At 45.8% G+C, this 13,779-nt stretch overlaps 1 protein-coding gene across 2 annotated transcripts in view; it reads left to right on the plus strand.

Annotated features, from left to right (window-relative positions):
* Positions 1 to 272: 272 nt before the first annotated feature.
* The window catches only part of CREB3L2 (cAMP responsive element binding protein 3 like 2), a 104,565-nt gene continuing 91,058 nt past the window's right edge, over positions 273 to 13,779 (plus strand). The window contains exon 1 of one of the 2 annotated variants that reach the window (XM_033098791.1): positions 273 to 806. In XM_033098791.1, the coding sequence (XP_032954682.1) occupies positions 705 to 806 (102 nt within the window). In that variant the 5' untranslated portion in view covers positions 273 to 704. Of the gene's footprint in view, positions 807 to 6,006; positions 6,027 to 13,779 lie in introns of those variants that run through there. The other variant, XM_033098792.1, reaches the window with a different exon arrangement.

Here is a 13,779-nt window from a genome sequence, read left to right on the forward strand (position 1 = left end):
CCCCTTTTCATTGGCCAGAACCCCAGTCTATCACTCCCGCGCCCAAGCACTCCATTGGTCCGGTGCCGCAGACAGTGACCGCCGCCAGCGCTCTGGCAGGAGGAGATCCCCCATGAAGTCTAAGGCACCTCCCGCCCACATTCCAAAGCCTGGGCTGAGACTTCCTGCTGCCCTGTCTTTAGGGTGGGACAAATTAGAGAGAAAGACTTCTGATTGGGTAACACAGACGAAATATGTATCTGATCGGTCACTTCCCTGGAGGGAGGTGGAGTCATAGCTTGGTCCTGGTGTCGAGCTGAGGAGCTTTGGGAGTCTCAAAGTTTGTGTCTGGAGCAGTAGTGGAGCGTGGGCTTAGAAGGAATTTTCTTGGGATAAGAGCTGATCTCTTGCCTTCATTTTGGATGCACACCCTGCTTTAATCCCTTCAGCCTTCGGCCCGATCCCTGGATAGCCTGTCTCCCCCGGGATTTTCAGATCTCCGAGGACACCGGACCGGAGCCCTCGGCAGTTCTCTCTCGGCCAGGGGAGCAAACGCTTTCCCTCCTAAGTGCATAAACTACACACACACACACACACACACACACACACACACACACACACTCAGACACACACACACACGCGGAGCCGGATCTCGTCCTCCGAGGCGGCTCTGCCTGCTCCCCTCCTGCGCTCAGCATCCTCGGCCCAGCGCGCCTCGGACCACCATGGAGGTGCTGGAGAGCGGGGAGCAGAGCGTCCTGCAGTGGGACCGCAAGCTGAGCGAGCTGTCAGAGCCCGGGGAAACCGAGGCTCTCATGTATCACACGGTGAGGACTTGGCGGGGCCGGGAAGGAGCGACTCGAAAGGGGGAGGTGTTGTCATCAGAGGAACAGCTGGGAATGGAGAACTGGGATGGAAGTTTTTGGGAAGAGGCAAGCCCAGAATGAAGAGATCTGGGGAGAGGCGTGGTTTTTATATCTGAATAGATAAAAGTGGGAAGCTGGCCCTTTTACACTTTTAATAATAGTAATGACAATTGTAGTTGTTCCTTTAGCAATTTATACTTTTTTTTCTCCCAAGGCATTTTCACATCTGTAATATCAATTGCTATTGCTATCAGTACTGTAAATCGGGAGAAGGATAAGGTGTTTCGAGAATAATATGTCTCTGTTTAGTTTGCTACTGATTTTTGTGGGACGGTTTTAAACAAAATAAAGTAGCATTTTATTTTCTTTGCTGTCATATTCTCTCTTCCTTTCTTGTTTATATTTCAAGAAGTACGTGTGTGTGTGTTTTGGAAAGGCCCCTTTGCATCAGGAGGAAGATTGCTTTATTTGGCTCCTTTAACTGTACAGCCAAGAAATCTGCTTCCTCCCTCTTCAGAGGAAAGATCAGCAGAGGAGTATGGAAAATCTGAGGCAGTTGCGTATTTCAGAAAGGCTTTAGAGAAGGGGACAGCTCACCAGTTTCTTGTTCAGTCTTATGCCTCAGAGACCCCTTTGGAGATTAAACTGTCACAGAGCAAGCACATTTCTTTGAAAATTTTCAGTTTCAATTTTTTGGTATTAAATTGGTGAAATGAAATTTTGTTTCCAACAGCCAGCACTGATAAAGGACTTTCATGTGAGATCTTTGTTTCTTTTTTCATAAATACAGAAGTTTGTGTGTGTGTGTGTGTGAGAGAGAGAGAGAGAGAGAGAGAGAGAGAGAGAGAGAGAGAGAGAGAGAGGAGAGAGAGAGAGTAATGAGAAAATGAGAGGCTTGGCTGTTTGTTTCTCCTTCATGATTCTTTTAATGGGGTCAATGCCAGGATATTTGAAACTTCTGCAAAATGGCCTGCAGACTCCACCTCTTTGGCCTTTGCCTCTGCCTGACGTTATTTTGGGAAAAGGGATGAGGGCCTCCCTGTGATTCCCACTAAAACATTCGTGGTGGCTGAGAGTGGCTTGTTAAAAGAATGCAGAGTGCAGGGCCGAGAGGTAATGGTAGTTCATGCTGGGGCAAAAGGCAGATGTGTAGTGTGATCTGCCAGGCTTTGCTCACGGAGCCTGTCCCGAGGAGACCTCGTGGGCTACACTTGGATTGGAGGCCCAGATGTGCTTCCTGTCGACAGGACAGACCTTCAAGCATGTTGGCTCTCGCATATCCTCTGATAATTGGATGCTCCAGATGTTTCTACTGACATGGGCTGCATTTTAACTGGTTGTGGAGGGGCAGCTCTTCTCTTGTGTGCTTAAACACTCTGTGACTGTGTCCCATCCAGCAGCTCTAATGCCACAGTTTTGGGGTTGTCTTTGAGCTGGTGGGATGAATTATGCATTATGCACAGGTGTCCACACTTCCTTCCTTGGGTCCCGTGACTTGCATTTGTGAGATCACAAGCCAGGGTTTGAGATTCTACCTGTGACTGTGGCATTACCTCCAGGCAGCTGGCTTAGACTGGCTCTAACATATTCATGCACGGTTTCAGGGGTAGAGGTCTTACATTCCTTAAGGGCTCAGTGTTTCTATGTCACTGTAATGAAGCAGTGATGTATGATTATTTTTCTTCTAATTTTATTTATTTTTTAAATGACTTGATGTTCACCACTTAGGGATGCATCTCTCTTCTGGGCAGCTCCCACGTATAAAATGCCACTTATCATTGCTGCAAGTCGTTGCCAACAAACTGTGTATATGAATTAGTGTTGAAAGAGGTTTTGGATTTAGTAGCACAGACAGCTGGCTTATATTCCTTCTAAACTAAGGGGAGTTTGGCAGAGATTTGAAAATAGATAACTTTCCCATCTGTTTCTTGAACTCTGTTTTGGGTATCCAGTTGCAGAGCTGGTTATTATTGTCATTTGTCCATAATGTGGAATGGACTGACCTCCATGTAGGAAAAGCGTGGCCTGATTATGGATTCATTTATTGTTTTTTTTTTAAATTAGTAATTATCGAATATCTTCTAAGCACCAAGTGCTGTTCTAAGCAATTGGGATATTTCAATGAACAAAAGCAGACAGAAATTCCTGACCTTGAGAAACTTACTTTCTAGTATGCGTGTGTGTGTCTGCGTTGGGGAGGATAATAAATGATAAACATAATAAAGAAGCAAGTGAAATAGTATGTTAGACAATATAAGCGCAATGGAAAAAGTACAAGTAGAACAAGGTAAGGGGATGGAGGAAACAGGATGGAGAAAGGGCAACATGCTATTGAATTGAGTGATCGGAATAAGCATCCGATAGAAAGTGGATCTGAACAAAGGCTTGAAGGAGGGGAGAATGTTAGCTCAGCAGGATGAAAAGCCCGGGGGGGGGGGGGGGGGGGGCCCTAAGGTGGGAGTGTGTCTGGCATAAGCCTTTGGTAATATCACCTTCTGTGTTAGATCCCCCCATTTTGGTCAGTTATTTTCCTTGTAGATGCAGGGTAGTTCTGAGACTCAGGGCCTGCCTTTGGATGGACCCAGTAAAACTTTCCAAGTTGAGTGGATTGGGCCTTATATAGGGATGGGAGAGCCTGCGGGGACGGTAAGGCGCAGATGCAAGTCAGCAAAGTGGTATGATAATAGCTACCAGCTCTGAGTATTTATTACCTGAAAGAGAGGGCTGGCTTCATGTGCAGCCCTGCAGGCACCCCTCCCACTTGGTGTGATGCTCTGCTGTCACCATCTGGAAATCCTTAATGGTTTCTGAACAAGGGGCCCCAACTTTCCATTTTGCACTGGGTCCCACAGATTACGTAGCCGGTCCTGCTGAAAGGCATTGCATTTAGTGCTTTACAAAAATTATACCATTGAACCAACCCTTTTACTGACCCAATGAAGCAGTCATTTGTATCATTTTCATTTTACAATGAAGAGTAAAGAGGCTTAGTGAGCTTCAGTGATTTGGTGAAAGGTCTCACAGCTGATTAGTGACAGAACCAGGATTGAAATTGAAGTCCGTCTGCCTCCATAGCCCAAGTTCTTGCCTTCCCTGCTGTATGAATGAGGGATCCAGACTTACAGAGAAGGAACCGAATCAGAGGATGGGACTCTCCCATCCTCATGATTGGAGAGCGAGAACCTGCTGAGCCTGAAGGCAGCTAATGTTTAACTGAGGTGGTGGTGCTAGCCACCAAGCCTTCCTAGCGCGATCACTCTATTTGCTCTAAACGTGGATTCAGTTACCATATGCGTGATTACTGATGCCCTGTTTTAGCAAACTTGTCACCTACCTGATTTTAAAAACATGGAAGGTACAAGTTGCCTGGGGTTGGGATTATGTGGTCTCTCCGTGAGCCATCAGGAACAATATTTTACTCCTTTGGTTACTTAGGACTTTGGTTACTTGGTCCAGAAGGATAAGGGCTTAGAGGAGACGGGTTCAAAGTCTACAAAATAATGAAGCACATAGAGTGAGTATGGAGTTGCTCGTTAGATCCTGGATCGTTAGAGCTGTGGGCTTCCTCTTGAAGTTTAAAAAAATAGTTCCCATACAGATGATGACATATTATCTTAAATCAGTGCGTAGTGCACTTATGAAAAGGACTTGGGGGTCTAGAGAGGGAGGAAAGGAGGAAGAGAGAGTTATTTACACACTATCCCTATTGTACTGTTCAGATTTTTACCTGCTGAATGTGTTCAGAAAATGAAAAATGACAATTTAAAGGCACCACGTAAAACTGGACTAGAGGTAGTTCTAGCCTGAGTTTCCTTGAGGGCAGGGGGGACCCTGTGTGATATTAACACTCAGCACCACTGGGGTCGGTGAAGGATGGAGGACGTGGGAATTCTCAGTGGGGCTCTTGGGACGGAGGATTCACAGAGGGTCTGTGTCTGACAAATGTGATCTTGGTGTCTTGCTTATATGTCAGTTTAGCAATCTGGGAAGTAGGGATTCTGTCAGTTATTGCAATGATTTTTATCTTTGAAAAAAGGTATACAGCAAGAACTACTGAGTCTTTGCAAAGATGACAGAAGTTCTGCTTGTTTGCGATGCTCAATTCCCATAAATCCAGTTGTTTGTAAAATGACTTAATGGCTATACCACGTAAATTTGATATCCAGTTGGATCTTAAAGTGGAATGACGGATCCCAGACAGTGATAGTGGGCGTTGAGGGGTTGCTCAACTTGCCTGGTGCCCGGATGTGAAGGCCATCTTGCTTCCACGTGCATCGCTGCTTGCCGGAATGGAGTTGGCTAATCTCACAGGCCAGTGGCTTCCCCTTCCTCCCAGCTGGCCCAGAGACTGAGAGGGCTCCAGGGGGAGGCTGAAGCTTGGGGTTTGCGCGCTACAGTTGGCCCCTGGCCAGGCTTTGAGGGGGAAGCTGGGTTCTCGTGGCTAGAGACTATCATTCCTTCGGGTCACCTGACCCCCACAAACTGAATAATGATTTCCAGTAGGAGACAAAATTGTGAAGTAAATATAATTTGCCTTAAAGGCTCTTGCTTCACCTTTTTTCACCTTCACCCCCTTCGTGTTTCCCTCGCTTTTTGGACCCCAAGTGCTCACTGTAATAATGTTCTCTTTCCAATTTTCCCTCTTAAATTTGGCTCTCAGGACAGATTTGGGAAGCTTACACTAACATACTTACCATGAAATACTTTATGTTAAAAGGGTGCATCTCTACAAGCAGAACTTAAGGCAATAGCCAGGTAGTAGGGGAGGAATATTGGGGGATTTGGGGCGGGGAGCCCTCACTCACCCTGGACTATTCCACCTGATGGCCATTTTCGTAAGGTAGCCTCGCACATGTGTTGCTAACTTATCTATGAGCCAAACGATTTTCACTGGCGTGGTGAACAATGTTTGACCCATTCTAATATTATCTCTGCAGTTGTTCTCATGGCGTTAACTCAGGTTGGGAGAAGGTGGACTTGGGCTCAATCCTGAAAGATGAGAGGGCTGTACTGAGTATCGTACTCACCTTCTTTCTTGAAGGATCCCCGAGAGATAATATTCTGTGGAGCTCTGAGGTGAATGAAATTATGCTTGCAGCAGAAAGGATTAACCATTACATTAAATTACAATGCTCGAAACTGCGAGTAACTGAAAACAGACTCAGATGGCTTATACGTCCCGTAAGTATGTTATTATGTCATGTTGCAAGATGCCTGGAAGAATAGCCACTTCTTTGGCTGATACAGCAACTCCTCAGTGTCGTCATGGACCCAGATTCCATCCATCTGTATACAGATTTCATCTTTATGTTGGTGGCAACCTGAAGGCAAGTTATACTCAGGAATTTCAGGTGTTCAGTTCAAAAATGACAATATCCAGAGGAAGATGAGAGGTTGTGTTTTCCTTACATTCCTTCTTGGGATGGAAGAAACTTTTTTCAGAAGCCCACCAGCTGACTTCTCTTTGAGTATTCTTGACAAGGATTGGAATACATGTCCGTCTGTAAACCAATGGCTGGAAAGGGATTTACGTGATTGGCTTAGATTAGTCATAAGGGAATGGAGGAAATATTGGAGGCCCAATCAGTGTGACCATTTGTAATGACCACTAGTATAACAGTCTCAGTTGATGGTCCTAAAGGATCCAAAGATGTGTTTGTGTAACCAATTGCTGTTTTTCTCACAGAAATGGCTGGCAAATGGAGAGTGTTTTAAAATCCACCATTAGATTAAAATCCACCATTAGATTAACCCAAATACTGTGCCAGTTGCAGAGCTCTAAGAACAGTATTTAGCTGTGCTAATAGCGCTCACTGAAGGACGACTGTAGAGACAGCCATAGTCTCTGAAATGCAGGCAAAGGTTATCATCGAGGGAGTACTGCTGTGTCCTGACTCACTAGCAAGGAAATGTAGAATTAACTTTATTCTCTGAACTCTGCGTCAGGGTCGGATATGAGGGCCGAACGTAACTAGCTGAGCCTGTCGTCAGCCTTACTGTGCTAGACAAGAAGGATTTGTTCTGATGGAGGTCCAAACAATTTTCACAGCAGCAGGTGGAAAGCTGAATGTCATTTTTCAAAGAAGCTGTTTTCCAGTTGCATGTGGCTGTTCAAATATTGATAAGGGTGTGCCTATTTGCAGCTGGGGCTGCCTGCCAGAGGCACAGCTCTGATCTGTCTTCTGACTGTCTTGGGAAGATGGCCCTAGGCCTTGGCTGGGCATTTGGTAGAGTCCAGGGCCTATGGCTGCAGGGCGTCTGAGTGATTTTATGAATGAGGGAGTAGTGTCCACATTCTCTGTCTCTGTAGAGTTGGAATTGAAAGGCAACGATGAGACCCACCGTTTTGCTGTCAACCTTGAGCCTACTCCTCTTTCTCCATGCTCACGACATGTCTCGGGCTCTTCCAAATGAAGTTCCAAGTGACCTCAAGTTTTCCCTGCCTGAAATTATCTAGGTTCTCCATGAGGCACATAGGAGGTGACGGCCCATCTCATCTGTGGAGAATCTGAAGCCCAGAGCGGTAAAGAGATTTGCTCAGCTGGAACCCAAGCAAGGACCGGAGACATGACTTTGGCTTTCCTGTACTCCCACAATGCTTCGCCAAGCACAGGATGGGTGCTCAGAGATACTTAACTGCTTGATGCACGATTAATTAGAGTGAGGAAGTCTTGGGAAAATGGATACGCTTGGCAGCCTTTTATTAATATAGTAGTTTTTAAACTGTGCATTCTTAGAAATGCTTCTGCAACTTGGAAATTTTAGTATGAGAGTGACTTGGGTAATTCGGTGTCAGTATCTTGTTTAGTTGAGAGAACAAGGTGCAGGGCTGGGGAGGGGGCTCATCCAACAGTCCCCGTTTCAACTAGACGAGAGTTGAAGGCAGTATTGTGGGAGAACGGATGGGCTTCCAAGCCAGGCAGATGTGGCGTCCAGGGCCACTGGTTTTCTGGGCAAGTCGCCTCACCTCTGTGGGTGTCACTTCCTTCATAGGTCACTGCCTGGCCCATTGCTGATACATGTTTCCATGCTTTCCCCTGAGTCTGATGTCTTCTCTCCGGGAAGAGGTATCCTGACCTCAGGAGTCTGACAACATTCAGGAAGCACAGGGGTCTGTAATTATTCTCTCTCATGTATCTTCATTTCCTCTCTCCCCAGCTTCTACCTTCTGCCATAAACACAGGTCTCTGCCTTGAACACATGTCTGTCAGATGCTATTACCCCTTCTTGCTCTTTTTTTCTCCCTTGTTTACTGCCAGTTTTGCTCAAACAAGTGGTCAATAGCTCCGGCCTCCATTTCCTCCCTTTTTACTTAGTCCTGCAATGCTGTATGTTCTGGTTTCTACTGCTGCGAGAAGGTCCTCCACCTTCTCCCTGACTAAATCCAGTCTGTTCTCCGTCCGCGCCTGCTAGGTCTCATGGAGATATTTGGCAGTGTTGCCCACAAGGTCACCTTGTAATTCGTTCTTGCTTTGGCTTCCGACACTCTGGTGGGTTTAGTTTTTCCTGCTTCACTGGTTTCCTTACCACCTGTTAAAATGCGAGCGTTTAGTACTTGGACTTCTGTTCTCTCTGTAAGCTGCCTTGGGCTCCTCGATCAATGTCAGTACAGCTAGTTCTTGGATCTTTATATCTGTTATTTGTCTATTGATGGACAGTGGGAGATCTTTGGAGTATGACCGAAGATTCTTCTGGGTCCTCATTAGCTGCAGAACAGAGACTTTGGCTGGGTAATTCTCAAATCTCCATGATGCGTCACTCTGACTAAGAAGGGTTGGGGTACACTTTGATCCCCCTTATCACTGCCCCTCATTTATCTCGGGTAATGCTTAATGACTCAGCTCTCCTGCAGTGTGAACCTGTGAGAAGCTCACGGGTCATTACTGGGACACAGCTGTTTCTAGAGGCAATGTCACTCAGCAGAGGCAGACTGTTTTGACTGGACTTGTGCTTTTTCTTTGGCCGGGGAAGCCCTTTGTGCTGTTCTGCGGTGGTATGTTTCATTTTTTTCTAGGACTGTGGAAGGTCAATGCGAAAGTCAGACATAACTTCTTAGATCACGTACCATTTATTCCTCTGGTGTGTATACTGCTGTCAAGCTCAGTTACAATTGCCTCATGTTGAATTGCCTGCCTTTGGATTGCTCTATTCTGGAGTCATGTATTTATCTAAACTTTACTGACATTACTGAAGAGCTTTCCATTTTATTTTATTTTTTTAAGAGTTGAGATGAGTTATTCTGAGCCACCCAAATTTCTATGCCTGCTCCTTGTTGGAAGTATCAGTGGTGGCTTTTGGAAGAGAGTTTTTCTTTGGAGCATAAAGCATTTTGATGTGTGATCTCACTGTAGTACAAGTTACTTCACATCCTTGGTCTCACTTTCTCCATCTATAAAATGCAGCGTTTGTATTCCACAGTCCCAAAGGTTCCGTTTTTACACCACTGAGTATTATACTGAGTATTATTATGTTGAGTATTATAGTCCTACCCTCGAACGACTCTCATCTTTAAAAATGGGTGGTGTCAGTCAACATGATTCAGTTGATTGCCTGTTTCATTGGGGCAACTCAGTTGGCAGGAGTAGTTTTGCATTTTGTAGCCTCTATTTTCTGACTTAAAACCTTGCTTCTGTATAAACCAGACAAAATAAAGAATGGAAAAACAGGCACAGAGGTAGGAAACTTTTTTTTAACATTAGAAAAAAAAAAAAAAAAAACCCCTCTTCAGACTTCTTGGCAAATAAGGAGTCTGGTTAAGAAAAAAAATCCACAAACAGTTTCCTAGTTGTCTGAGTGGAAAATCCTGGTTTTTAACATTTCGTATCTTGGAAATGTCTGAATAGTTTTTGTTTAAAGGGAAATTCCTTTTGGCTGAGAAAGAGACTGCAGGATTCAAACTGATAGGGTGATGTTTTTAGAAAACGTGGAGGAAATAAGGCTTTGTGATGAAAAAAAATGCTTCTCACTGGCCGATTGTGTTCAACAGAGATTTAAATCCACGGTTACCAATCATAGTGTTTTAAAGGTTCAACCTTTTAACTCCTTCCTTCTCCTCGCTTCCTGTCTGCATCCTCCTCCCACAGCTGGTCCTTCCTCCAATTTGAGAAACTTAATGAACTGCTTTTCTAAACCTGTGTATGTTCAAGGCAGGAGGATATGCATTCTTGACCTTGTGGTTCTCCCAGTCCAGTGGGAAGGAGGATATGGAAACAAGTCGTTAAATTGCAAGTCATTAAATACCTGGTCTACGTGTTGCCTGGCAGGCTGTATTCAAAGTATTTCTGGGGCACAGAGAGAGGAACAACAATTCTGAAGGAGATGAAGAGTTGGGGAACACGTCACAAAGCAGGTGATATTGGCAGTGGGTCCCGAAGTATCAATAGAAGTTCTCCAGGCAGTGGGCACAGCAGATACAGCGTAGGAATGTATAAAAACAACTTGGTTGATTCTGGAAATCCCAGCCATTGTAGGTAGTTAGAGAGTAGGTTGCTCTGGGGGAGTGTCGGAAGATCGGACAAAATCGGAAAAGGTTTGCATGCTTTGTTGACCACGTGGATGTTCTTTTGTGGGCAGTGGGGTGGAAGGCTTTTAACGAGAGAAGGACAGGAGCAGAAATGTGTTTTAGAAAGGAAACCCTGGTGGTTATGAAGGGTGGATTGAAGGGCAGCATTACGGCGGCGAGATATAATCTGCTGGCTGGCTGTTTCAAGATACCGTGAAAGCCTGCACCAGACAGGGAGGAGCACATGAATGCAAGAAAGGATTGGGAGCTTGACTGGAGACTTGATGACCACGGGAATGAGAGCGGGAGTCATCCATGGGAGACTTCCTGTTTTCTGACATGGTAACGGAGCTGACAGTGCTGCCATTGACCGAGAAAGGGAAAATTTGGAGGAGGACTGAGTCTGGTGGGGAAGATAATGAGTTCAGTTTTGGACATGGGAATTGTGATGTGTTCCCACAACACTCAGATACCGAAAAGGCGTTTGGAAATGTGGGTCTGGAGCTCGGGAGAAAGGTCTGGACCGGAGATGCAGATTTGGGTGTTACGAGTCTCGGGGAGGACAAGTGAAGCCAAGAGCCCATATAAGATAATCCCGAGAGGTCAGACTGAGAGTGAAGAGTCTGAGAAAAGGCTGAGGCTGGAGCCCTGGGGGAATCTGCAGGTGGTACTGTGGTCTGTAGGATGGGGCATGCTATGGGGCTTTGTGCCTGGAGAGTGGAGGCCTGGTTTCCAGGCAAGAGTAGAAACTGCAAAAGGGCAGGAACTGAGAAATATGCGTGGTGGATAACATATGAAACACTGCCTCTTTCTTCCATTTTTCTTGGGTACAAGATGAAAATCAGTCCTCAAAATTGCCCTTGGAAACCGTCACTGGTGCCGGTGCAGGTTTCTGAGGGCGCTTTCTTCATCGTTCTCTCCAGGCTGAGGCCATCTATCCCTGATGACTCTCCAGTCAGCGAGGAGTTTGTGCCCGTGTCCCTTTGTGCATGTGTCATTAATGGTTCTTAGGCGTTGGGGCATGCAAAAGGGGAGTCTCTAGACTCAGACCTATAAAAGAGGGTTGGGATTTATCCAATGACTGTAAGGTTTGAGGCTTTTCCTCTTCCTTGGTTTCTGAGAAAGTATCAGGTGGACCCACTGGTCGCCAGAGATGAGTTTGATCACAGTGACATCAACAATATTCACATAGTAGAAAAATAGAAAAAAAAAAACCCACCAAAAAACTAATTGGCTTTGTTTTTGTATAACATAATAGTAGGGACGGGTGAGGAGAAATGGTTTTGTAGTAAGAATATGAGTCTGAAGGCTTCCAGGGGAAGTAGCATTAAAATAAATGGTGTGGCTTCAAAGAAAGTATGCAGCTACAAGCAGGGCCTGAGTTTCAGGACCGACAAAGGGGACTCTTGGGACACCCTGGGGCCCTCCCCCTGTACCCTGCATGCTGAGCTGGCTTCCTCCTCTGCTTTCTGCTGCCCTGTATCTGGGAGTGCCAGTTTTATCTCAGGGTTGCTCTCACCTCGCCCAAGGAGGAGAGGGACCTCGCCTGGGAGGAGGGGTCGCGCAGCCAGGAGTGACATGAGGGCCCAGAGAGAGTGGGTGGGAAGAATGGAGAATTCTCTTCCCGACTGCCCAGGAAGGAAGCAGCCAGTTCTCAGCCCCAAAGAGGTTAGGATTCACTGCACCGTTTAGCTGTGCTGCAGGTTACGCGTCTCTCTTAGCTGACTGGGAAGCAGATTATTTTTGATCACGTTATTTCAATAACAAAATGTCTTGTGAGGTGGAAGCACCTATATTACAAACTTTTTTTTTTTTTAAATAGACTTAATTTTTAAGAACAGCGTTACATTCACAGCAAAATTGAGCAGAAAGTACAGAGAATCCCCATATCCCCCCGCCCCCCAGTCCTCCTCCCACCACGCACAACCTACCCCCCCATTACTATCCCGCTGTTACAAACGTTTGGAATGTGGATTCGTAAGCTGGGGTTACCGTGGTAGCTTTTGGTTTTAACTTTTTTTTTTTTTTAAATTAGTCACAGACAAGATTCCTTTTGTAGTCTTAACAAGAGGCCAAATTGGCTCACAAGAGCCTTGTGTGTCTGTGTATGTGTGTGGGGGGGATGTTTTCTGTTTTGTTTTAATAAAAACTTAAAACAATTTAGGAGCAGACCTATCGAATTCAGTAGAATACAATTAAAAAGTTAAAATACGATGGCGGGATCGAGTAGGGGAAATACTAAATTTTTTTGTAACCCAGGAACCTGAAGCCGGTCTTTGTAGCTGTGACTTTTAACTGCCTGCACTGAGATGGCATTCATTTCTGAGGCACTGCCAGGAGTTGTTTTTCTGGTTCGGCTCTGGATTTGCAAGTTTTCTTTCCAGGGCTCTCCCGCAGCCCATGACCTACTTTTGGGAACAGCTGGAAGGCCCGGGGCTGCAGGCTGAGAAGGCCACAACCTAACCCAGATGGAGACAAACCTGCCTGCCTCGGGCTCCAGGATGTCATGCTCTAACTGAAGATGCCCCGTGACCCTGGCAATCTAAACATACTCATGTTCGTGCATGATGAGAAAGAGAAGCAGGAAAGGAGCAGTGAGAAAACCATTTGGTTTTCCAGCTGTGTTTACACGTTCGAAACATGAGGTGCGTCGAAACCCAGTGTTTCCTTTTGATTTAAATACAGACCTTCTAGGAGGAAACTGAAATTAAGCCTGGCCCAGCTGAGACGTGGGTTGGTTGAGTCGATTGAGTGTGACGAATCTTCAGCGTTCTTATTCCATACTCTTTCTATTTCCGTTGTGGGATGCTGAATGTCCTGGGGTCTGCTGATGGCTCACCCACGGGGGGAGAGGGTTGGTAGGAAAAGCAGGCGTTTTGGAGCCAGCATGAACTTCATAGCCTTTTGATCCCTGACAAACGATTTACTCCGTGCTTTCCCAGCTCTGTCGACATGGCACTCTTAGAAAATGAGGATGTCTGCTTGGTGCATTGACGTAAGAGATGAGGCTGATCCCAGCCCAGGGGCCCTGTTGGCTCCAGCCTCCACCTGGGGCACTTGACAGGCACATTCATCGGGAAGCTCCCAGAACAGTGCCAAGCCCATCATGGGTACCCAGAAAAATAGTCGCTGAATGAAATAGGTCAGTGAAGGACTCTGGGCTTATAATGGGGTTCTGGCACTGCCTCCTCTGGGTACCTTTCCGAGACTTTCACAAAGTCATGATAGAAGATGACTGACGTGATGTAAATAAAGTGTCTATCTCCATGCCTGCTCCACGGTCACTACTTAGAAATATTAGATCCGCTGTCCTCCATTTTTCTACCCCAATAATTTCAGGAAGGCATAGAAAGAAAACCCTTGCTGAATTCTAAACTTCAGGAAAAAAAAATAGTAATGGAATAACGCCTCTTTAATGTGAGCTAATTGTTT

The sequence above is a fragment of the Rhinolophus ferrumequinum genome, chromosome 26 (assembly GCF_004115265.2).
Source record: "Rhinolophus ferrumequinum isolate MPI-CBG mRhiFer1 chromosome 26, mRhiFer1_v1.p, whole genome shotgun sequence".
NCBI lineage: Eukaryota > Metazoa > Chordata > Mammalia > Chiroptera > Rhinolophidae > Rhinolophus > Rhinolophus ferrumequinum.